The sequence below is a fragment of the Monodelphis domestica genome, chromosome 3 (assembly GCF_027887165.1).
Source record: "Monodelphis domestica isolate mMonDom1 chromosome 3, mMonDom1.pri, whole genome shotgun sequence".
NCBI lineage: Eukaryota > Metazoa > Chordata > Mammalia > Didelphimorphia > Didelphidae > Monodelphis > Monodelphis domestica.
The window spans coordinates 537,934,495-537,960,183 of NC_077229.1; the positions used below are offsets into that span (position 1 = coordinate 537,934,495).

General features: G+C 36.4%; 2 protein-coding genes across 4 annotated transcripts in view; one reads left to right on the top strand and one right to left on the bottom strand.

Moving 5' to 3' along the window:
* C3H5orf63 (chromosome 3 C5orf63 homolog) overlaps positions 1-13,650 on the top strand; it is a 36,228-nt gene extending 22,578 nt beyond the window's left edge. The window contains exon 4 of the mRNA XM_003340585.4: positions 126-13,650. Within this exon, the coding sequence (XP_003340633.1) occupies positions 126-293 (168 nt within the window). The 3' untranslated portion in view covers positions 294-13,650. The remainder of the gene's footprint in view (positions 1-125) is intronic.
* Positions 9,707-25,689, bottom strand: part of LOC103098691 (lamin-B1-like) — a 115,952-nt gene continuing 99,969 nt past the window's right edge. For all 3 annotated transcript variants that reach the window (XM_056825048.1, XM_056825050.1, XM_056825049.1), the window contains 3 exons: positions 14,035-14,298; positions 13,646-13,754; positions 9,707-9,951 (listed from right to left, as the gene is read on the bottom strand). The gene's annotated coding sequence lies outside the window, so the exon portion shown is untranslated. The remainder of the gene's footprint in view (positions 9,952-13,645; positions 13,755-14,034; positions 14,299-25,689) is intronic.

Genomic DNA, 25,689 nt, shown 5'->3' on the forward strand with positions numbered 1-25,689 from the left:
TATGGAGATGAAGAACATTTATCAAACTGCAAATCAAAGAAACCAATTGCTTTAGATATGTGCTAATTCATAGTATCATGTCATAAGGTTTATTTTTTTAAATTTTCTATTTTTATTTCTTCCAGTTTATTTTGCAAGAGGTGGATATTACCCTTCCAGAGAATTCGGCATGGTATGATAGATACAAGTTTGACATACCTGTCTTTCATTTGAATGGTCAGTTCTTGATGATGCATCGAGTAAATTTCTCAAAACTTGAAAAACAGCTCAGGAAACTTGAACAGCAAACTTAACTGAGGTTGACTCATATCAAGTTGGTTTTCCCACACTATGAATATATAAAAGTCTTCAAGAATGTGAGCAGGATTACTTTCTAAGAGTAAAATGATTAGGCTTGGTCCTAAAGAAGAGACAATATAATTCTAATTGCTTTGTAAAAAAAATACAAAAGTTTTAATATTATACTTAAATGTAAACTTTTTTGATATATTGTTTAGTTGTGTGCAACTATTTTTTTCTTTCATACTTTTTTGTAAGAGATGGCTTTCTGGGATTGGGTGGAGGAGGCATATAATGGGAAGTATAGTTCACATAAAAATATATTTTAAAATATATTTAAGCTTAGAGTCCACACAGTGATACAGAAGGGATCGTAAAATTAGACAGAAGTACTAATCTCTAAAAGAGTACAAAGATTTCTTACCAAACATTACAATAAAAAGGAAAGTAAACCAATGCCAGATGAAGTGTAGAGTTCTGTGAAATCAAGACAATGGAACAATAAAAAGTTGCAGAATGGTTCAAAAAAGAAACAAAATCCATAAGAAAAAAAATTAGGAAGAGGGGGAAAAAGTCAGAATTAGCTTTCAAAACAGAAATAATTAACCTACTGGTAAAAAATTAAGTCAATGATGGCAAGCAAATCTATCCAAGCCAAAAACAAAAACATGGCCTAAAACCTAAATTTAAATTCTTACAGTTAAACAAAATGGACATGGATGTAATGAGATATTACTGCACAAGAAATGATGGCTAGATGATGGCTCAATAGATGGAGTGCTGAGCCTGGAGTCAGGTAAACTAATTAAAATCTAGCCTCAGACACTTCCCAGTTATGTGACCTCAGATAAGTCTTTTAACTTCTATTTTGCCTCAGTCTATTGGAGAAGAAAATGGCAAACCACTCTAGTATCTTTGCCAAGAAAAAAGCCATGTAAAGTATGGCCCACAAAGTCGCAAAGAATCAGGCACAACTGAATGATAGAACAACACCCCCAAGAAGCCATGTATAAATACAGAGAAGCAAGTGAAAACTGACACAAAGAATACAAACTGATGCAAATAATCAAACCCATAAAATACATAATAGAAAGAACAATGGAGTGAATAACTTGGCTGATGTGTTAATTATTTTAGTTAAACATTGTTTCTTCATGATAAATAAGATTCTTCTAGAAGGAAAGGATAAGACTAGGAAACACAGAATATAAAAACAAAAGATAAAATCAGATTTCATTGTGATTTGTTAATTTAGAAGTTCCCTCCAATGGTCACAATTAATCTCTGCTTTCCCATTCTATGAAACTCTTAAATAATCTTGTAAAAGTTCATTACAGGAAGTCTTTTCTTGAATTCTCCCCAAACCGAGAGAGTTCTAGTAATCTGAGTGTCCACCTATCATTCCTTGATCTTACTATATGACTAGTTGACCATCTCTTCTTGTCATATGTCAAGATGATACACTTCTACTCCTGTACTTTTTTGGCAATTGGTGATCCTCATTGACTGTGTTGCAATCTGCCCACAACCACTACGTAGTGCCTTTCCACTGCTCTCCATGTGATATTTAATTTTTAGTTCTTTAGAGACAGTGATAGTCTATGTCTGCCTGTCACATAGCAACTCTACTAAGATGTTGGCACTGAAAATCTTTTTTTGCCTTTGCTTTCATGAAAATTTTGAGCCCACTAAAATATAGTTTCTCCAAAGTAATGCAGTCTACTCTCCTTCCTGGGTCCAGTTCAGTTTGTCCCAGTTGTATATAAACTGTTAAGATAAGATAGTCATGTTGTTGAAATTTGGGATAAACATGTTCTTCATCCATTTGGATTTTCCCTATGTGGATGAGACACCACAGATACAGAGCCTAAATTCCCCTGCAAAAAAACTCTGATATAGTGCCTCAAAATAAATTCTGGAGCAGTATACCCACGAAAAGATGGGGTAGGCGCACGACATCAGTGGCTGTGTCTCTAGTTATGTGAATCCATCTTCTGCCATTTTTCCATTGTTCAATTAGGTGGAGATGACACTTTTGGAAGAACATCTCAATGGCTGGCCAACTGTCACTTGACTGGTGAATTTGAGAAGTATGCAGCCACCTTGGGTGTTGAGGTCCATCCCCTTGTGATGATAGAAACCACTCCCTAAGTATGTCCTGCACAGCACCCCATTTTTATGTGTGTACATTACAGGATTTACAGGCATGGAGGATAAAAGGTGTGGGGCAGAGCTCTCTTTGACTTTCTCTCCAGAGGTTGATGCTGGAGGGCTTTTTCAGGCTAAGTGAACTTGGGATTTTGGCTTGGGTATTTTTCTAGATAGGTGAGATTTTTCTGTCCCCTTCCTTCTGTGAATCTTAAAATTTCTCAGACTCTACCTTAGAACATTTGGTTAAGGCTATTCCCCATTTAAACAATGGAGGTACTTGATCAGGAATGTAGTGGGAACTTTAAAATTACTCCACCCATACTTAGGCATACCTTAGGGGAAGATAAAGTTGTAAAACTTCTTACTGAACAATGAAAAGTAAGGCAAAAACCCTTAAGCTAGGTCTATTTTTAGATCTAATACAAAAGGGTGCTAAGTACCTATGAAGGTCAAATTAATCACTAAAAGGTCAGGCAACTTGTAAGGGACAACCTTAGCAAAGAGGTGTGAAATACCAGGAAATTTTAGTCTATCCAGAGAAGGTGATAACAAGATGTGAATTAAGAAGGTGATAACAAGATGTGAATTAAGAATGGTCAGTCTTTTGGAAAACGTCTACTGTGATTGGTAGATGTGAAAATTTAGGAGAGGTGACATAGAAAATTCTCTTAAAAGGAGGTCAGGAGCTGAGAGCTGGGGTCTCTCTCGAGCTCTCTGGGTCTCTCGGGGCTCTCTCGTTGGCTCTCAGTGGCTGAACTTAGTTGAGCTCAGAAGCTGAACTGGAGGCTGTCTCTGAACACTAGAGTTTTGTTTGGGACAATCTTGTGGTGAGTGATTAAAGACTAACTTAGTTTTCTCTCTTAAAAGAAAAGGCCTAGGCCATTGGCCTAGGCCCCAGCCTTCCTATTATTTCCTCTTACTCTGTCTCTCTCCCTTTATTTAATTCCTTCATTTGTATTAATTAAAATCTCCATAAAACCCAGCTGACTTGGGTATTTCATATTTGGGAATTTTTCCCATGGCGACCACTTATTTTTGATTTAACTCAAGACACAGTCTTGAAACCATATTTTCACGGTCACAGTTTATGGCAACCACTCTTTTGTCTGTAACACTTCATTTCCTTTTTTCATATGTATCCATTTTTACTAAAATTACATTGTTAAGAGCTACTAACAGACCCCTGACTTGAGTAAATTTTATAATGACGACCACAATATTTTATTAATATCACATGTAATTTCACTTTTTGTTCATTACACCCTTGTGTTCCATACTAACAGAGGTCCTGTTAAATTCAAGGTATAGGATATAGCTGGCCAAGAGAAATTTGGTGGTCTGAGAGATGATTATTAAATCCAAGATCAATGTGCCATTATAATGTTTGGTGTAACATCAAGAGTTACTTACAAGAATGTACCTAACTGGCATAGAGATCTGGTAGGAGTATGTGAAAACATCTCTATAGTGTTGTGTGGCAACAGACTGGACATTAAGGACAGAAAAGTCAAGGCAAAAATCTTCCATAGGAAGAAGAATCTACAGTACTAGGACATTTCAGCCAAAAGTAACTACAACTTTGAGAAGCCCTGCCTTTGGCTTGCTAGAAAACTTGCTTGAGAGGGGGCAGCTGGGTAGCTCAGTGGATTGAGAACCAGTCCTAGGGACGGGAGGTCCTAGGTTCAAATCTGGCTTCAGCCACTTCCCAGCTGTGTGACCCTGGGCAAGTCACTTGACCCCCATTGCCTAGCCCTTACCACTCTTCTGCCTTGGAGCCAATACACAGTATTGACTCCAAGACGGAAGGTAAGGGTTTAAAAAAAAAAAAAGAAAAGAAAACTTGCTTGAGACCCTAATTTGGAGTTTGTTGCCATGCCTGCTCTTACACCTCCAGAGGATGTCATGCATGGACCCAGCACTGGCAGCACAGTAGGAGCAGGACTTACAGATTACTCAGACAACTGAGCTCCCTGATGATGACCTGTAAGGGAATGAAGATAGAGCCCAGCTTCAGAGGTCTAGTTTTATAGGCAACTGTCCTGTGACATCAGTGGTACAGCGTATTTGCCACTTTATTATATAGCAGAGCAGAACATGTGCTTAATATTTGGGATGCTGAAGTAATTGAATGGGCTCTGGAGTGAATGTGGTAGATTTAAAAAATATAATGCATATTTTGAACCTGCATATTTAGCTGTTTGGGAATGCAATTACATCCCCAAGAGCTTCAAATATAAAGACTGCTGCAGTCCCCTCACATAATTCAGTGGTGAATCTTTTTGTTACTGTCATTCCTGTTCCTATTTTTCATTTAGATCATAATAAAGTTGTATTTCAATTATCTTTTTAAAAAAGATGGGGTAAATAATTTTTTTTTGCCCCAAACAACTTTGAACTCTCAGAATTATTAGAACAACTATTGCACTGGGATGGAAGTGGAGTGCAAACAAGGCAGACCCCACTTCAGCAACAGGCCTTGGGGGCAGCTGAATCAGTAACAAAGGCTTCAGGAGTTCTCAGGGGTCAAACAACTGCTCAGAAAGAGGTCATTGCATTGCCCATACACAGATTTAAGTTGTAGTTTTGGGGTAAGGTCCCAGAATGAAGAGTAACACACTAGCACTTATGGCCACAAAGGAACCTGGTCACGGTTACAAGGTGGAAAAGAGTGCTTGTGGTTACTCACAGACCAGAGCATAGCCTGAGAGAGTATTAAGTACATCTCTCCTTAAATCAGACCACCTTGGAAGAACTGAAAACTTGTAGATCCCCAGAGCTAGCTCTGAAGGTACCTGCACAAAGAATTTGAAGCTTGGAACAGGGCTTCCTACTCCCACCCCTACAGAGCCCAACATTCATAGGCTTTTTTTTTTAATTAAAAGAAAAGAAAAAAGCTAGAAAATGAGCAAACAAAAGAAACAAAGTTATTTTGGTGACAAGAAGATCAAAAAACAAACTCAGAAGATCAAGTCAATACTGTTGCATCCAAAACCTTCAAGAAAAATGGCAATTGGACTCAAGTCCAACAAGAATAGAAGAGCTCAAAAAGGATTTTAAAAATCAGAGATGGGGGAGAAAATTGGGAAAATAAAGGAAAAATCATGAAAAAGGAGTCAACAGTGAAAAACATGAAAAGGTAAACAAGAGAAATCAAAGCACATTGAATAAGGTTAAACTGTTTACCTACATAGGAAGATAATTTTAATAATGCTTAAGAACTATATTATTATTAGTGCAGTTATGAGTATACCTAGAAGGCAAGGATGTGAATTGAATATGGGATGATATAAAATAAAACTAAGGCATGAAAAAGAGGAATGCAGTGGAAGAGAGATAAAGGGAAAAAAGGGGGTGAAAGAGATTTTATAATAGAGGAGGGAGATGGAGAGGGGAGCAAGTGAACCTTACTCTCATCAGAACTGGCTCAATAAGAGAAGAACATAGGCAATCAATTGGATATAGAGAAAACTATCTCATCTTATGGGAAAGTAGGTGGGAAGGAGAGAAGAGAAAGGGTTAGGACTGATAGAAGAGCAAATTGAGGGAGGGGAGGTCAGAACATAAACAGGGTGAATACAATGGAAAGTAATACACAATAATCATAATGGTGGGGGGCAGCTGGGTGGCTCAGTAAATTTAGAGACAGAAGGTCCTGGGTTCAAAACTGGCCTCAGACACTTCCTAGTTGTGTGACCTGGGCAAGTCACTTAATTCATTGCCTAACTCTTATCACTCTTCTGCCTTAGAGCCAATACAACAGTATTCATTCTAAGGTGGAAGGTAGGGGTTTAAAAAAATGGTATAAAATTAAAGCTTTGTATAGTCATGTAAAAATATGCTCTATATCTCTATTAATTAGAGAAATGCAAATTAAAACAACTCTGAGGCATCACCCCATAATTATCAGATTGGCTACTATGAAAGAAAAGGAAAATATCAGGCTTGGAAGGAATGTTGGAAAACAGACACTAATGCCCTATTGAGGGAGTTGTGAACTGATTCAGCCATTCTGGAAAGCAATTTGGACCTGTGACCAGACTATAAAGTAATACATATAGCCTGTGGCTCAAATACCATGTAAACTTATACCCCCAAGAGATAAAAAACAGAAAGAGGAAAGACCTATATGTAAAAAAATATTTAAAGCATCTCTTTAGTTGGGGAAAAGAATTTGAAAGAGTTTCATCAATTGGGAAATAGCTCAGTAAGTTATAGTATATGATTGTAATGAAATACTATCCATGTAGTAAGAAATGATAAGAGGAACTTGGAAAGAGTTACACCAACTGAAACAGAATGAAATAAGACAACCAAGAGAACATTGTATGCAATGATAGGAATACTGTATAATCTAAACTATGAATAAATTAGCTATTCTCAGCAATACAGTAATCCAAACAAATCCCAAAGAACGTCTGGGAAAAAAAAATGACGATCTACTTCCAGGGAAGAACTAATGGAGTCTCTAAATCCAACCAGAGCAACTTTCTTCACTCTGTTAGTTTTTTTTTTTTTAATTCAAGTTTCCCTCCACAAAAGGATTACTATGGAAAAATGTTCTACATGGTTTTACATGTAAAATCTACATTACCCTTTTTTTTATCATCTGGGGAGAGGGAGAAGAAGGGAGAGCATTTAAGACTTAATTCTTTTAAAACTAGAAAATGCTGTGGGAAGCAGACCTTTTTATAGGTTCAGAATTCCCAACATGGTGTACAAAAACTCTACCTGACACTGCAAGAGCCAATGGCAGCTCAAGACAAAATTGGATCTTTAATCACCTGGTGCTAATTGACTAAATTCAAAATCTGACCCCAAAGAGAGGAGAGGAGAGGAGAGGAGAGGAAGCTCTATTGGACTTTCTGTGGTCCCAGCCTCACATGTGCACCCCTCGACCCTAGTAAGCAATAATGCAAGTTGAAGATAGTGTCCCCATCCTTTTAGACTATTTCTTTCCCTACTCCTTGCAACTTAAACATATAACAATTACTATAGGGTTACAAATAGAAAAACTAGACATTAATTCCCCACCACAATGTGTGTGGTTTGGGAATAAGGGGGTATGACAAATAGTAGGGATGCTATAAGATGAAATTTTTTTTTAATGGTTGTATTTGTGTGTTGACTTCTGTAAGGAGGTTTATTCCATCATTCACTTTCTTTTTATAACTTGGAAAAATTTTAAAATGTCTCAACTGAGATGTACTTGGTACAACTATATACATTTATGTGAAAACTAAATAAATACAACGTTGTATGTATGAACTGATGGCAAAGAGAAATGGGTAGGACTAGAAGAACATGTATGTACAGGATGACCACAGTAATAATGTAAAGGAAACACAGTGCTGAACACCATCAAGATCCAATAAACTCAGTGACCAGATAATGACTTTGGAAGGCTGGTAATGAAGCATGAGTCCTAACTCTTGGGGAAAAGTAATGGACAGGTACAGAAGGTACAGAATGATGTGTTGGTTTCTTTTGCTTGATTATACAGCTGTTGTGGGCAGATCAGTAGTTAGTGACAGATGAAAAAAAAAAAGAGCATTGTAGGATTCCAGGCATATACATCTGGAAAATATGGTTGATGTATTGATATTATATTATACTTGGTCAGAGCAGTTAATGAGACAGCTCAAAGGCTAGAAGAATCTCTGGGCCTTAGCTCTAACCTGGTCAAACAGCATTCCTTTGAAAGGTGCATGGTTAGACCTCTGGAGGGCAGTGAAAGTTGGGCTTCACCTTGCTTCCTTTGTTCTCGGCAAACTCATTAATATTCTGGCACAAAGCCCAAGCTCCTTTGAATTTTGTAGGCTAGAGGCCTAGAAGGTGTTGTCATTAGCATCTCAAACCAATGTGAATCCACTATGGGTTGTTACATATGTATTACATACCTCTTACCCCCCACCCCCCCTCTCTTTGGTAACCTCTTGCTCTCCACCTGTTCTCATGAAACCTCTGCTCTAAGACTCCTCTGTAACTCTGATCTCTATCCTCAAGCTTAAGCACTTTTCCTCTTGTGCTCATATCTTCCTTCATCTTATTTTCAAAGGAAGATATTACAGGGGCAAGCACTGCTCCTTAGATTAATTAACTTGTGTTTGAGTCTTCATTTATCACCCTTCCTCCAGGCTTCTTTCTCCTTCTCAGACCCTAAACCCACTTACCCAGAAATCTTTATGTTGTAACCACTGGCCAGTCCACAACAAGCATCATAGAAGAAAAAGTAGCAGAGACTACAGATAGTGATCCTGTTGCTTCCTTGTTTAGTTTAATATAAAATTTTTAAAACTATAATAGAGCCTAGAGCCTTTTGAGCGGTTGATTGAAAATAGATCTTCTTGGCCCTGTTCCTGTCTTCTTCCAAAACTTCTAAACCATGCTGATTTGTCCTGGAAACTTCTCAAGACTACTGAGCCTGGTTTGGAACATCCAACCACTCTTGATTTCTTTTAAACCTGGAATATCCTTTTGTAAGACTGTCCCCCTTGGCCTTTTAATGAGTTCTCCACACTAGGTACTTTCCTTCTGTCCCTCTCCTTCTTCCCCAAAGCATATTCAGAACAAATTTTAGAAGTTCAAGGTGTAGCTAAAACCAGCAGAATGATTTTTTTTTTCTGTGAAATTAGCCTCATTTTATGGTCACAGCAGTGTGCTTCCCAAAAGTAGCAAGGAAACTTACTGCTCTAAGAGGGAGTATAAACTGAAAATGTAAACCACAAAAAAGGCCTAGATTCATGGAAGACAGATTCAGAATAAGCTATTATGGAAACCAATATGGTTACATTTCCAATATATGAAGTTAATGTCTGACCATCTTGCTATATATTACCTTAGCTGGATAAACCACATGCTTGATATAGTCTGACAGTTTTTTCAGTAGGAAGTTGGATTTCTCAAAGGTTACAGAAATAAGTGTGGCCAGAAGTAGCTCAGTCTACATCAGAAAATTCATTCATTGTGTTGTAGTAGCATGAGTTACTGGGTTGTTTATAGTCCCAGCTAGCATCAATAACTTGGGATCTATGGACCAGGAGTCAGGAGAAAAGTAAAAAGAAGACTAACCAACCCCATTGTCCCCAACCCATGTGACACTTTCAGCATTAGAGAATGAGTAGAACTAAAATGGCTTTATACACTTTAAAATGAGAAAAAGTCACCAAAAGAGGAACTTTAGCTCTCTCCCATCTCAAGCCTTAACTCCTAAGGTAATACAATAACTATGATATTATAAAGTATCAACAAACATTAAAGTAAGATAGAAAAAGCAGACTATTTTGAACACTTTACAACTTTATTCTCCTTTCTTCATATCTGTTGTCTCCTGTATCCATGAGAAATGACAGTACTTTGGAACCTGGAAAGAGGAGAATGTAAGGGCATATCAGCTATTTTTATGTGGGATGAGAATTTCTTTAAAATACGTTCTCGATCTTCTCCATGGCAAAGTCTTTCACTGTGATCCACAAACAAGTTTTCTTCTAGAGGACCTGTGTGAATCCCACTCAGCTGTGCATTCTAAGGAAAGAAAAAATAGGTGTATATTATATAAATGACCACTTGCTTTATGTATCAAAGGTTTTTAGAAACATAAATTTGGAATAGAAAGGGACTTCAGAGGTCATCTACTAGAGTCTGTTCCTAAGTAGGAGTGTCCTTTATAACATCCCCCAACTGCCTGGATTCCATAGTTACAGTGGCCCAATATTTTCCCTTATATTTAGAAGAAATCTATCTTACCCTTTTTTGCTACTAGTTTTGCTCTATGAAACTAAGCAGAGCAAATCTAATCTTTCTTGCAAATGATAATCTTCCAGATACTTGAAAATAATAAGCTTCTGTTTAAGTCTTCTTTCCCCCAGGCTAAACAGATCATTTCTCTCCACCATTCTGATACCCAGAACCACAAATAGCTTTTTGATTCCAGGCACAAGCTTCACAAAGTGTCCAGATTAAGAAGTACAAAAAATGGCAGGAGGGGGATAGATACCTTGAAATATTACCTCCTAGGAGAGCTATAAAGACCATAAAACAACTGGTAAAGTCACCAGAGTATTGTCATCACCCCCTAGCCTAAGTCTTACCATTCTGCAAAGCTGGGTAGGGGAGGGACATCATTGAATAAGCAAATATTTACTGTTATCCTATGCATAAGACACTCATGTGTCACTATTGTGAATCAAAGAATATTAGTTATCAGTTTGGTTGCTTCTTAAGTCTACAGCTCTTCCCTGATTTAGCAAAACAGTCTTATTCAAAGTTAGCTTCCAAGTAAATTGAGATATTTGAGATTAATTTTCCAAGCAGAGAAAATATTTTAAAAGTACAAAACTTGCCTGGGTGGCCCAATGACTAAAAAATCATGTTCTTTTTATTAAATCAACTGATAAGCATTTATTAAAGCATCTACCACGTACCTTAGCTAGATGCTGAGAATACAAAGACAAAATTAAACAGTTCCTGCCTTCAGGGAATTCTGTTCAGACAGAGGGTTAACCTAGCTCGGTTTTTCTCACTGTTTCCCCCTCTCCCCAAGTACTATTTGACCTCTATGGCATGTCAATGTTATTTTTTTCCAGAAAAATTCAGGTCAGTTTAAATCTTGGGTCAATTCATATGTGCAATGTAGCAATATATTTTCTATATCCCGAGTGAGACAGGATTCTCTGCTTCTGAGTCCTTTCCATTTTTTTAAATTAAAGTTTCACTTTTTTAATAAATGAAAATCCATTTTTTCTCCTCCTTCCCTCATTTAGGAAGAAAAATAAACTTATACTTGACTATGTAAACATTATAGTCAGCTAAACAAATTCCATGTTTTTAAAAAATCACCCTTTGATTGACAAATAAAATGAGAAATCAGAATTTGTAAAGCCTTTTACCAGACGGAGCTGTCAATCTTGATCTGAAAATACATCATAACATCTACCCTTGTACTCTAAGAGTATATACAAAACAGGCTCAGCAAATAGAGTTGCTATTTTGTACTCTTTAACACAAATGAGTCTTGCTTCTGATTCTAAGAGCCTGTCTTAATCAACTTCATATAGCATTTACCATGAATGGCTTTCATTTCTCAGTGTTTACTGTTGTTTTTCATCTTTATTTATATTTGTCCACTAAATGTCTTAATGGCACCTCAAACCCATATGTTCAAAGGAACAAAGATCTAGTCCTACAGAAGATCTCAGAAAACATCTAGTCCACCTCGTCTGACTGGAAAAACAAAGCAAAACATAGGACTATTAAATAGTCAGAAAAAACACTTTTTAATTAGGAGAAGGGGTGCATGTATTAATAGGCCTTCTACTCAGAGCTGTGCATCTCAAGCCCTCACAGACTCAGTGCTTGCTCTGGTCACAGACCCCTGGAAGTCTCACCACTTGGATGGAAAACTACAAAGAGCCTTAAAATAGGAAGCTTAAATACCTTTCTAGGGGAACATGGGGACAAAGGATGAGAGGGATACTTGATTGGCTTTGCAATGGTAACAAAGGAAAATGAGGAGTCCCAGACAGGAATGAGACAGGTGAGAAACTGATGCTTTACAATGGACACAAAAGGGAAAAAGCCCAGCCAACGACCTGGCTATCTTGGTGTAAAGGATTTTGACCAAAGGGGAGAAATCTGTTGGGACAAAAAGAGATGGGATTAGCCATCTCTGTTTAAACTACTTTAAAGTTTTCTTAAATTCTTAAACCCTTGGGACCTCCCATATTTGAATCAATATGGTCTCTTGGTTCCAAGGCAATAGTGGTAAAGCCACCGAGCTGACCCCTAACCCTTTTCATTTTGTAGATGAGTCAATTAGAGCCCAGAGAGGTTATGTGATTTGTTCAAGGTCATTCAGGTAGCAGTTATCAGAAGCAGACTCTGAATCAAGGTAGTTTAGCCCCAGAACCAATGCTCTTTCCTCTGTCACCAAACACTGCTTCCTAGAATTTATCTTTTCTCCAAAATCCATCCATCTTTCTGACTTCCCTGGATATGTCTAGGGTACCACCATCTGTCCAGTTACTGAGATCCACAAACTTGGTGTTATTCTGTCAATTCTTAACTCTCTCTCTGGCCACACATCGAGTTTGTTGCTAAGTTTTGTTGATTCTCCTTCCACAACATATCTATTCCCTCCACTGACATGGCTACCACCCTCATCACCTGAACTATAAAAGGAGTCTAAATCTTCCCTATTTCCAAGCAACTGCTAAATGCATACATTAAACCATATTACTCTCCCATTCAGACTTTCTGTTGTCTCTAAGATAAAACACAAACCCCTCTGTTTCCAATTCACTAGAATTTAGAGATTATCAAATCCCTTTTACAGAGGAGAAAACAACACTGGACCAAAGTCACACAGGAAGCATAGCTGAATATCCATGCTTTTAATCCAAGGTCTTGAAATCTTTCCACTCTGTGCTTTTCTGCTCTATGATTTGACATTATTTCCTTTTACAAGTTCTACCTTTGGGACAAGCTGACCTGCTTGCTGTTTCTTATAAATGGCATTCCACCTCTACTCTCTTTGCACAACCTATTTATTCCTTATAGCTAGAATAGTCTTTATTCTCATTTCCACCCTTTGAAATTTAGAGCTCCCTTCAAGGCTCAGCTTAAATGCCACCAGAGCTGGGGTTCAAATTGTATTTCTGATATTTAGTAACTGTGTGATCTTGAGCAAATCTCATAATCTCTCTATGCCTCACTTTCCTTAACTATAAAGATTAGGAGATTAGATTAGGTGGCCTTTGAGGTCCCTTTTCAGTTCTAGAACTATGATCCATTTTATAGGAGACCTTTCTTTATCTTCCCCCTAGTTGCTAGCTGTCTCTGTTCCTCTCCCTCCCCACTGTCCCCAAATTACTTATCTTTTAAATTTGTATTAAGTTCCACAGAAGGCAAGAACTCATTTATATTTGTCTGTACTGCATAGCACATAGTAGGTGCTTAATAATGGTTGTTGAATTGAATTGTCCCCCTTCCTTCTACTTATACAAGTTAAATTTTGAAATACTTGTATATGAGAACACATCTTAGATCACATGAAAATTCAAGTATTGAAATATGTATAAATAAGTCTGTCTTATACATATCCCTTGTATGTATATATAACAACTATATGTATATATGTGTATTTTTATGTATATGTGTATATGCATGTGTGCGCAAATTTCCCCTTTTGTGGATTAAATAAAATTCCTGGTCCTAATACCTTTAGATGAAGTTTCCTGAATTTCATGTCTTGTTTCCAGCTCATCGTGTAGAACCTGGGAATTAATCCTTGTTTTAAAGAAAACCTTGGCAAATGGGTGGGATTAGGCCTAGAGATGAGAAATTGAGAAGAAAGACAGCTGAAGAGTTAGAATATACTAAAATCAGTCCTAAAGTTCAGTGAAAACTGATGTCAAGGACCTGAATTTTGCCATGCATGGAGCTACAATGTCTTAGATTGGGGCAGGGATGGGTGGGAAGAAAGATACTTAAAAGGAAATGAGGAGCCCCTTCTGGAAAGTGCATTAAAAAAAAAAAAGACCCAATTCTTTCATACTCTCTCTCCTGCCAAAGGGTAACCTAATTCTAACAGTTCCCTTATTTCCTCACCATTTCTCAAGTTCATCCTTCTTATCATAGGGAATGCAAGGTATCGGAGCCTCCTTTGCTTCTTCAGCTGAAGCCGTGGCCATCACTAGATGCCCTCTGGAGCAGAGTCCCAACACTGAATGACTTGAAATCTCTTCACTTTCTGAAAAGTTCTTCTTATGATGAAACTACAGTTCTTTACAGGATAACGGAATTTCTATTTCCATAGCAATCCTTATCTGGTTCAATAGTAACAGAATTGTAGAGTTCCAAGTTCTAGGACATCTGTTCAGAGCCAGGATGGGATGAGAAATAAGATATTTACAGGAATAACTCTTATTTTTAATTCAAATTCAAATGCAATAAGTACATAGTGATTTGACAATGACATGAGAAAATATAAAGGAAAGTATGCTTTTAGTTGGGAAAATAAAAAATGACTTTCTAGAAGATTTAAACAAATAGAAATGTGAGAATAAAATAATACATTAGAGAACAACTATATATATAATCTGATGGAGAGTCATGAACTCCTATTAATGGTCAGGCACTGTACTATGTGTTTTTATAAATATTCTCTCCTTTGTTTCTCTCAAGCACCCTGGGAGAGAGATGCTGGTATTAACCCTGTTTTATAGTTGAGGAAACAGAAGCAAACTGAAGTTAGATGGCTTACCCAAGGCCACTCAGCTAGTTAACGTCTGAGATCCAATTCCAACTGTTCTTCTTAATCTACTATGGTGTAAATTCTAATCTACAGAAGCTGTGTGAAATGAAGCCAGAAAAATAGCTTGGTTGGAACCGGTTGGTATGGAGCCTTAAATTCCAGGATAAGAAGTTTGAATTTTATCTTACAGATAACGAAGAGTCACTGAAAGTTTTCCACTATGAATAATATGAATGGATTTATGATTTAAGCTTTTTCTAGTAGCAAGGGTTTGCAGAAGGAAAAGTTAGAGGCAAGAAAAAAGTGAATATATTATTTAAATAGACTAGGTAAGAGGAATGAAGGCTTAAACTAGTTTGATAGCAGTGGGAACGGGAAAAGAGGAAAAAAGACAGATGCTAGAGATAATGCAGGTTTAGGATTGACAGGACTTGGCAGCTGGCTTGATGTGGGTGGGAGACAAGGGGATATAATATTCAAAGATGACTCTAAAGTTCCTAACTAAGGTATCTAGAACAATTGGAAACAGGTAAGTTAGGAGAAGGAGCAAGTTTTGAGGGGAAACTGTGGACCTCAGTTTTCTTTTCTGTAAAATGGAGGAACTGCAGGCAGCTAGGCAGAACAGTGGATAGAGTACTAGATATGGCCTCAGATACTTACTTCCTAGCTGTGTGATCCTAATAAATTACAAAGTTTAAATTCCTTTTGAGAAAAATTTTAGGTAAAGAAACATGATACCTCTCTGAATCCAGAAACTGAACTGTTGGAGAAGACACCATGAAGAAGCCTCCAGACCACAAGCTGCACAAAAATGAACTTTGGGTGTAGTTGATTGAACATTTATTTGTATGTATACTTTCATGCCAAAGGGGACTGCCCCCTAACTGGCTTTTTGTCAATACGTCCAGCAATTATTGGTTTTGTTTTTTGTTTTTTTCTCTTATCCTCAAATTATTGTAATCTTTAAATTGATTATTATGTTTTTATGATCCTTTGTGGAAGTCCTCCCCAGAGGATCAAAAGGGGGAATGTAAAAATAGACTTGAATCCAGGACTTCAATCCCCAGAAGTCCGTGCTCTACTTCCCCAGAATGCCCTCTAATCTCACTGAATTCTCACGTAGGCCGAGAGCGAGATGGGGTATTTAAACCTGGTTGTGAATAGGCTAGGGTCTTTTACTTCTGCTTCGGAGCACAGGCAGCTCTCCACCTAGCAGGCAGACAAGTCACTTAATGCTAATTGCCTATCCCTTGCCAGTCTTCTGTCTTAGAATTGGTATTAAGACAGAAGGTAAGGGTTTTAATAATAAAATAAAATGAAGGGATTGGAGCAGATAATCTCTAAGGTCCCTTCTAGCTCCAAAATCCTATGATGACTGTATCCCAAGGAAATTAAAGAAAAAGAGGAAAGGCCTATATGCACAAAAATGTGTATGGTAGCTTTTATGTGGTGGCAAAGAATTGGAAATTGAAGGGATGCCCATCAATTGGGGAATAGCTAAACAGGTTATGGTATATGATTTTTGATGAAATACTATTGTGCTGTAAGAAATGACAAGCAGAATACTTTTGGAAAAACCTGGAAAGATTTATATGAACTAATGCAAAGTTCGGATTTCAAACCAGGAGAAAATTGTACACAGTAACAACAATACTTTATAGTGACCAACTGTGAATGACGTAGCTATTCTGATCGATACAATGATCCAGGACTTAGGATGAAGAATGCTAACCATCTCCAGAGAAAAAACTAATGGAATCTGAATACATATTCAAGCAGAGGTGTTTTACTTTCTTTATTCTTGGGGGTTTTGTGTTTGTTTTTGGTAGGGTTTGGTCTGTGTTTTCTTTTATAACACGGTTATCATGGAAACATTTTTAGCACAATTTCACATGTATAATCTATATCAAATTGCTTGCCTTCTCAAAGAGGGGAGAGAGGGAGGAAGGGAGGGAGAGAATATGGAACTCAAAAATGTTTATATGTAAGTGAGAAATATTTAATGAAATGAATGAAACTATATTGGGGGAGTCCTTATAATGAGTTCAGTTCAAAATATATTGAGTTTGAGGACCCAGATGTATTCACAAGGAGATATTGATTAGGTAGATGAAAACATGGAAGAACCTCAGAGGAAAAGTCAGGGTTGGACATACAGATATAGGAAAATAAGAACTGAAAGAGCAAACTGGATTTAGCAGTAAGGAGATGGTGAGTTTGGTGAGTGTGGTTCTGATTATGTCGGATTCCGGAGCCAGATCATAGGGGCTTAAAGTAGGTAGTGAGGAAGTAGAAGTAGAAAACATAGGATCAAAGATCCTATTCTTTTCATAGTGTAGTGGAAGATTGAGAATAATAGTCTGAAAGAATGTCCTAAAGGAAGATTGGTTTTTTAAGACTCATGGATGCCTAAGTAGATTTCTAAGGGAGGACAAAAAAGTTAGTTGAGAGGAGAAAACTGAAACTACATGTGGGCATGACATCTAGAGCAAGGCACCAGAGAACAGAAAGAAAGAACTAAGGCAAGGTTAGAGCTTAGTAAGGAATGTCTCTTTTTCAGACTATAGAGGAGTGAATGACTGAAGGCATAAGTTTTTAGGCATAGAGGATGTGTTTTAAGTAAACAAATGACTTTAGCACTAATCTAAGTAGAGTAGGTAGAGAGGAAAGATCATTTTCAAAGAAACATCTCCCCCCCCCCCCCTTTTGCTCCTATTAATCACATCTTTCAATATTAGCTTGGGGGGATGCTGTGTTAATGAATCAGCCCCACCCCTTTTCAGCTATGTGACTTTGGGCCTATCAAATAATTTCTCTATTAAGTTGCAGTTTCTTCTTCTAAAATATATAGATCAAAATTTTAAAGCATTTCAATGCCTACTATGTACAATGTATTATACTAGTCATGGAGACACAAAGCCAGAAAGAAAAATTTTCCTGTCCTCATGGAGCTTACATTCTATTTGGAGGAAAGAGGAAATACAACACCTAGGCAAAGAAATGTGAGAAATTCTGAGGAGGGAAAGAACATAAAACTCTTTAAGGATTATCCAAAGGGGCAACTAAGTGGCATAATGAATAGAGAGCCAGTCCTAGAGTGGAAAGGACTGGGTCCAGACACTTTCTAGCTGTGTGACCCTGAACAAGCCACTTAACCTTGTTTGCTTAGTCCTTGCCCTTCAATCAACCAATATAGGTATTACCTGTATTACACCCCCCTCACCCAGGAAACTAAGGCTTTTAAGAAGACTAAGGTGTTGCATTCTAAGTCAAGGTAGAAGATAGCTGAATGCCAGCATTAGCAAGCTAGTAAACCAGTTTGGTTGGAATATAGCATTACTGCATACAAGGGAATAATGTGAAATATTATTAATAATGTGAAAGATATTATTTCTGTAAGGGCAGGAAAGCTCCCACTGAACTGTGAAGGGGTTGTCTTGGCTTTGTGAAGGGCCAAGGTGAGAAGTTAATAATACTTGTGCTACCTACCTCAAAAAGAGCTTTGAAGGAAAAAATGAAGTAAGATCAAATTTAATAGGGATAAATGTATAGTCTTGGATTCGAATTTTTAAAATCGTTGTAAGTACAATATAAGAAAAGGATTTAGAGCAGTCCTTTTGAAAAATATCTAAGAGTTTTAAATTGCCTTGTCAATATGAGTCAGGAAGTGTGATGTGGCAGCCAAAAAAGCAAATGCAATCCTGAGCTATATTCAGGGCTGGATAATTTATAGGAATTAATAGTACTATAGCACTCTGCTCTGCCTTTGTCAGAGTTAAGTAAATAGAAAATACAGATAAGAAAATAAACTTAGAAAGGAAAGTATCAAAAATCATATATAACCTGAATATTAAAGAACAACTTGTTGCAATAATAGAAAGAATAAAATTTGGCAACTAACTGGATACATAGGATGAATGAGAATGAAGACAAGTTTATGATGTGGGTTCCTGACCAGCAGGGCCCACAAGAAGGGGTTCTCCTTTGTGGTAGGGACCCAAGGAGAGGCAGGGAGTCTGAGAACCAGGGTGAAGAATGACAGACACAGACAAATCAGTATTTAGATAGGGCAGGCAAAACCCCTATGATATTCTCCCTGGAAGGAAAATATGAGAATCACTGGAACATGAGGTAGAGGAAGAGATTAAGGCAGAGAATGTAAAGCCGAGAGAGGCTAGAGGTTCGGAGAGGAGAAGGTTTTCTAGAGATAGAGAGATTCCTAGAGAAGAGAGGCTTCTGAGAGAGAGAGGAGAGGTTCCAAGAGAAAGATCACCGAGCTGCCTTTTGTTTTTATCACAGCGTGTTTAGGGAAGCACTCTCAAGCATTTGGCCATTACTTTACAAAGCATAGATAATTCAGATTGGCTGGCAATGTAAAGGTGACACCTTTATGGGCGTGTACTGTAAAATTGAGATTTGAACTCTGGACTCCATTCCCCAGGAGTCCTTGCTAGCTCCCAGAATGCCCTCAAATCTCATTGAATTCTCACCTGGGACAAGAGCAAAATTTTATTTAAAGGGTCTTCCCCGTAGGCGGGATCTTTTTACTTCCTGTCTCTGCTGACAAACAGATGCGCCTCATGATGAGAGTAAAATTTTGGGTGGGCCTTTTGGCCCACTTGGCATGTGCCTCTTCTTACTTGTATATTCTTAAATTCTCAACCTTTAATAAACCTCATAAATATAATACTCCTTGCAGAGAGAATCTAATTTCTACCTGCCTCAGTCTCCCCTAAATTTTAATCTTTACAGTACATATCAACCCTAGAGGAATGCGACTCCGAGCCAAAATGTTAATGAGTTTGTCTTAGGCAACAGGCCGCATGGCCAGGTCAAGATTTCACCCACAAATATCAGAGTATCACCTTGTGTCTGAAGACACAGTAACCATACAATCATTCATATTTGATAGATGTGAATATGCTTGGAATGCTACATATGAGACTAAAGTGAGAACTTGTATGATGTATGTATGATGGTAGTACTTAAACAGAGATGGAGAAGTTTGGAAGACTTTTAAGGAAAAAATTATAACCTGTATTTTTCTTTGTTGAATTTGAGATGCCTATGAAATGTCCAGCTTGAAATCATCAGGAGGTAATTGGAGTTGTGTGCTTCCAGACCCGGAGAAAGGAAAGGGCTAGGATATATTGGTTGCACAACCACATTTGAAGTAAATCAATTGATCCTTCTTATATGATTTCTGGTTTTTTTTCCATTTTTAAATTTAAAAAATTTTAATTATATACTTAATAAGCTGCATCAAAAAAAATTAAATAAAAATGCCTAAAAATTATGTGCAAACCCACAAACTCCACACTGTTTACAATTTGTTTAAAAATATGTAAGTTATATATATATATATATATATATAAATATAAACATTCTCTGCTTTGGGGTTCCCTTTAAATTCATTTTACTTTGATCCTTTTTTCTCTTGATTTAATGGGAGTTATTTTTTAATGTAATCATGATATGTATTATTCTTATGTTCTTTTCTTCTCTTCATAAGTTTTCCTGACTTTCTTTATATTTTCAATATTTGTCATTTCTAATAACATAATTGATTATATGAAAATATCACAATCTCATCAGCTATTTTTCCCAGTCATTGCATTTGTGTCATTTCCAGTTATTTTGACATTACAAACAAAGCTTCCATGAATATTTTCATACATATACAGCTTTCCCTCCTCTCAATAATGCCTTTAAGGTCTAATCCTTGTAATGGGATCCCTAGATCCATTTAGTGCATGAAAAGTTTTACAATTCTTCATGTATAATTCCATCTTGTTTTCTAAAAAAACAATTTACAGCTGTTCTAGGAATATAGTATTAGACCTGTTTCTTCATGTTCTTATCAGCATTTAATTTTTATCAACTTAACCCATCTGGTTCTCAGTTAACATATATTATCAGTCATATTTAATTAGATTGCTCCTTAGGCAACAGACACAATCTATTCTTTCCAACTTGGTCAAACCCAGTGGAGTTTTTCTTACAGTGCCATAACCCATCAGGGAATGCAGGATTACCTCTATAGTATGATGAGGATTAAAGTAAGATTTTTATAGGATATTTTTGCTCTCTAAACCATTGTTGTCCCACTAGAAACTATGATTAGATCATGCATATATGCCCAGGTTTGGATCTACTACTAACCTTATACAGGTGTGTATGGACTCCTTAACTTCTTTCTTATTTACATTTTCATTAGATTTATGTAGTTCTGAGAGGAAAATTAAAGTCCCCTGCTATTATTATTTGTTATTATTTCCATTTGTATCTCATATAGTTTTTATTTTAAAATCTGGATGCTGTGGGCAGTTAGATGGCTCAGTGGATTGAAAGCCAGGCCCAGAGGTCCTAGGTTCAAAACTGGCCTCAGACTCTTCCTAGCTTTGTGACCCTTAGTAAGTCCCTTAACCCCCATTGCCTAGTCCCTAACACTCTTCTGCTTTAGAATTGATTCTAAGGTGGAAGGTAAGGTTTAAAAAAAAGGGGGGGAGGGAAGGAAAGAAAAGAAAAGAAAAAGAGATATTGGGAAAGACTTTTCCCCCCCTTTTAAAATTTTGAATATTTTCCCATGGTTACATGATTCATGATTCGCCTCCTGCCTTCCCTTCCCCCTTCCAGAGCTGACAAGCAGTTCCACTGGCTTATTTGTGTATCATTGTTCAAAATTTATTTACATGTTATTCATATTTGCAATAGAGTGACCTTTTAAAGCCCCAACCCTAATCATATCCATATTGAACTATGTGATCAATCATATGGTTTTTTTTCTTCGTTTCTGTTCCCACAGTTCTTTCTCTGGATGTGGGTCACATTCTTTCTCATAAGTTCCTCTGTATTGTCCTAGATCTTTGGGAAAGATTTTTTGTAGAAGGTAGAATTTATTTTCAGGGATCTGAAAGAAGTCAGAGAAGCCAAAAGAGGGAGATAGGGAAGGAGAAAATATCAAACATTGGAGACAGCCAGTGAAAATGCAGTCAGGAGATAGATTATCTTGTGAGTGTGATAGCAAGGAGGCTGAGGAAAGAGTACACACTAAGAGGAATAAGGTGTTAAGAACAGAAAGGTAATAAAGGTCCAAGTTATAAGGGGCTTTAAAAGCAAATAATTTCATATTTGATCCTGATAAGAAACCACTTACATTTACATAAGACTTAGCATATTCTATATTAAAGGATCAGAGGGTTTGAAATATAAGATTCCAGAAGGCTTAGGAGATAGGATAACTTCCCAGTAAAACTTAGTATAATTCCACTGGGGGAGGGGGGGCGATATTTAACAAAATAGAAGGCTTTTAAGAATTACTGATGAAAAGACAAGAGGTAAAAGGAAAATCTCAAATGCAAGACCCAAGAGAAACATAAAAAGGCAAACAGGAAAGAGAAAACTTAAGGGATTCAATAAAGTTAGCATTCTGTCATGGGAAGAGGATACTTGTAAGAACTTTATCATTATAAGGGCAGTTAGAAGTACACACACACACACACACACACGGATGTGGGTATAAATATAAGAATATACATATATGTGTATATGCATACATATATATGGGAATAGATTGACTATAATGACATGATAGCAAAAAAAAAGAGAGATGAAAAAGAGGGAAGAGAAAGGTAGAATGGGGCAAACTCTCATGAATGAAGGAGCTATTACAGTGGAGGGAGAGGGAATGGCTAGTGACATCAGGACCTTACTTTCATCAGAATTGGCCCAGAGGGAATAATATATAAACTTGGGTATAGAAATCTATCTTATAACATGTAAAACCCAGTGGAATTGCTCATCAGCTCTGGGAGGGGAGAGGAAGAAAGGGAGGGAAAGAACATGAATCGTGTAACCATGGAAAAATATTCTAAATTAATTAATCAATTAAAAATAAATAAATTAATTTTTTTAAAAATCTGTCTTATATAACAGGAAAGTGATAGGGAAAGGGGATAAGAGTGAAAGGAGAAAGAGAAGATAAACAGGAGAAAAACAGGATGGAAGGAAATACACAATCATCTTAACTGAATGTGCCTGGGATGAACTCATCCATTGAACAGAAGCAGATAGCAGAGTGAATTGAAACCAAAATCCTACAATTGTTTATAAGAGACACATCTTAAGGTGGATACATGGAATAAAGGTAAGGGCCTGGAACAGAATCCATTATGTTTCAGCTAAAGTAGAAAAAGTAAGATATGTTTCCATGGTCCTTTATTGAATGTAATTTTTATTGAACTATCATCTGAAAAGGATTCATTTAAATCTTTATATTGTTCTGCTTTTGATTGTAAACATACCCTAATACATGGTCATTTTTTGTGTAGAAACTATGTACTGCTGAGAAAAAGGTATATTCTTTTCTATTCTCCTGCAGTTTTCTTTACAGGTCTATTATATCTAATTTTTCTAAAATTTTATTCTTCTTCTTACCTTCTTTCTTGTTTAGTTTTTGGTTATATTTTTCTAGTACAAAGAGAAGAAAGTTCAGGTCCCCCACTGATATAGTTTTGCTATTTCCTCTAGTAGCTTATGTAACTTCTTTAAAAATGTGGATGTTATTCCATTTGGTGGATATATGTTTAGTATTGCTATTACTTCATTGTCTATGGTACCTTTTCTCAAGATATAGTTAACTTAGATTTTTTAAATTTGATCTATTTTTGCTTTTTCTTTATCTGAGATTAACAAAATGGGAAATGAGAAAATCATTGAATTAATAAATTTATATCAGGAATTTAGGGCTCATTCAATATTAGAAAACTATTGGCATAATTGACCATATCAATACTAAAACCAACAGAAATCATATGATTATCTCAAGAGACATAAAAAAAGCTTTTGGTAAAATACAACACCCATTCTTATTAAAATACTAGAGAACATAGGAATAAATGGAGCTTTCCTTAAAATGATAAATAGTATCTGTCTAAAATCATCAGCATTATCTTAAACAGGGGTAGGTTAGAAGCCTTTCCAATAAGATCAGGAATTAAACAATGATACTCATTATCACCACTATTATTCAATGTTGTATTAGAGTTGCTAGCTATAGCAATAGTAAAAGAAAAAGAAAAAGAAAGAATTAGAATGAGAAATGAAAAAACAAAACTATTATTCTTTGCAGATAATGTGATGGTATACCTAGAGAAGCCAAAGAATCAACTAGAAAACTAATTAAAGTAATTCATAACTTTAGCAAAGTTGTAGGATATAAAATAAACCCACATAAATCTCCTAGCATTTCTATATATTATTAACAAAGGAGTAGAAAAATAAATCCCATTTAAATTAACTGTAGATAATATAAAATACCTGAACCCAAGAACTATGTGAACACCATTATAAAATATTTTTCACCCAAATAAAGTCATATCTAAACAATTAGAAAAATATTAATTGCTCATGGGTAGTCTGAGCCAATATAATAAAAATCACAATTCTACCTAAATTAGCCCAATTATTCAGTGTCATATCAATCAAACTGGCCAAAAATTCTTTTCTAGGTCTAGGAAAAAAAACACATTATTCTTATGAAAGAACAAATGGTCAAGAATATGAAGGGAATCAATGGGAAAAAGACTGGGAAGGAAAGTGACCTAGCGGAACCAGATTTCAAACTGTATTACAAAGCAGTAATCATCAAAACAATCTGTTAACCTGTTAAGAAATAGAGTGGTGGATTAGTGGAATAGATAAGGAACATAATACCTAGTAATAAATGATCATAGTAATTTAGTGTCTGATAAATCAAAAGAACTAAGTTTTTGGGACAAGAATTCAATATTTGACAAAAACCATTGGGAAAATTCAAGAATGGTAGGGCAGACATTGAGAATAAACCAACATCTCACACCAAATACCAGTGTCAACATGGTTACATGATTTAGACATAAAGTGACATCATAAATAAGTTAGGGGAGCATGGAACAGATTACCTGTCAGATCTATGAAAAAAGGAAGAATTTATGAGCAACCAGAAGACAGAGAGAGTGCATTAAAAATGGATAATTTTGGTTAGAATAAATTTTAAAAGTTTTGAACAAACAAAACCAATACAATCAAGATTAAAAGGAAGACAAAAAGCTAGGGGAAAAATTTTACACCAAGTATCTCTGAGAAAAGTCTCACTTCTCAAATACATAGAGAACAGAGTCAAATTTATAAAAATAGATGTAATTTTCCAATTGACAAATAGTCAAAGGATAGGAACATTCAGTTTTCAGATGAAATAAGTTATTTATAGCATGAAAAAATGTTCTAAATCACTTTTTTTCAAAACCCTTACCGTCTTATCTTGGGATCAATATTGAGTAATAGTTCTAAGGCAGAAAACCTAGGCAATGGGGATTAAGTGATTTGCCCAGGGACATACAACTAAGGAAGTATGTGAGGCCAAATTCAAACCCAGGACCTCCTTCTCTAGGTTTAGCTCTCTATCCACAGAATCACCTAACTGATAATTAATTATCTTTATTAGAGAAATACAAATTAGAATAACTCTGAGGTACTAGCTCACCCCTATCAGATCAGCCAATATGACAGAAAAGGAAAATGATAAATGTTGTAGGAAAAATGGGACACTAATGACTTGTTGATGGAGTTGTGATTTGATCCATCAATTCTTAAGAACAATTTTCGATTATGGCAAGGGTTCTAAAACATGTATACCCCTTGAACCAGCAATATTACTACTAGGACTGTATCTTAGGTGGGGGGTAGGGGGTCGGGAAGGGACTTATTTGTGCAAAAATATTTTTCAGCTCTTTTTTATTATTTATTTTTTTGGTGGTAAAGAATTGGAAGTTGAGGGATGTGTGACAATTGGGGAATGGCTAAAACAATTGTGGTATAAGATTGTAATGGAACACTAATGTGCTATAAGAAATGAGGAGCATTTGATCCAGTCATACCACTGCTGGGTTTTGTAAGAGAGGAAATTCAGATTCAGCATGCAAGAAAAGCAACCCACGCTGGGGAAGTGCAAGGGAAGACAGAGAATTCTG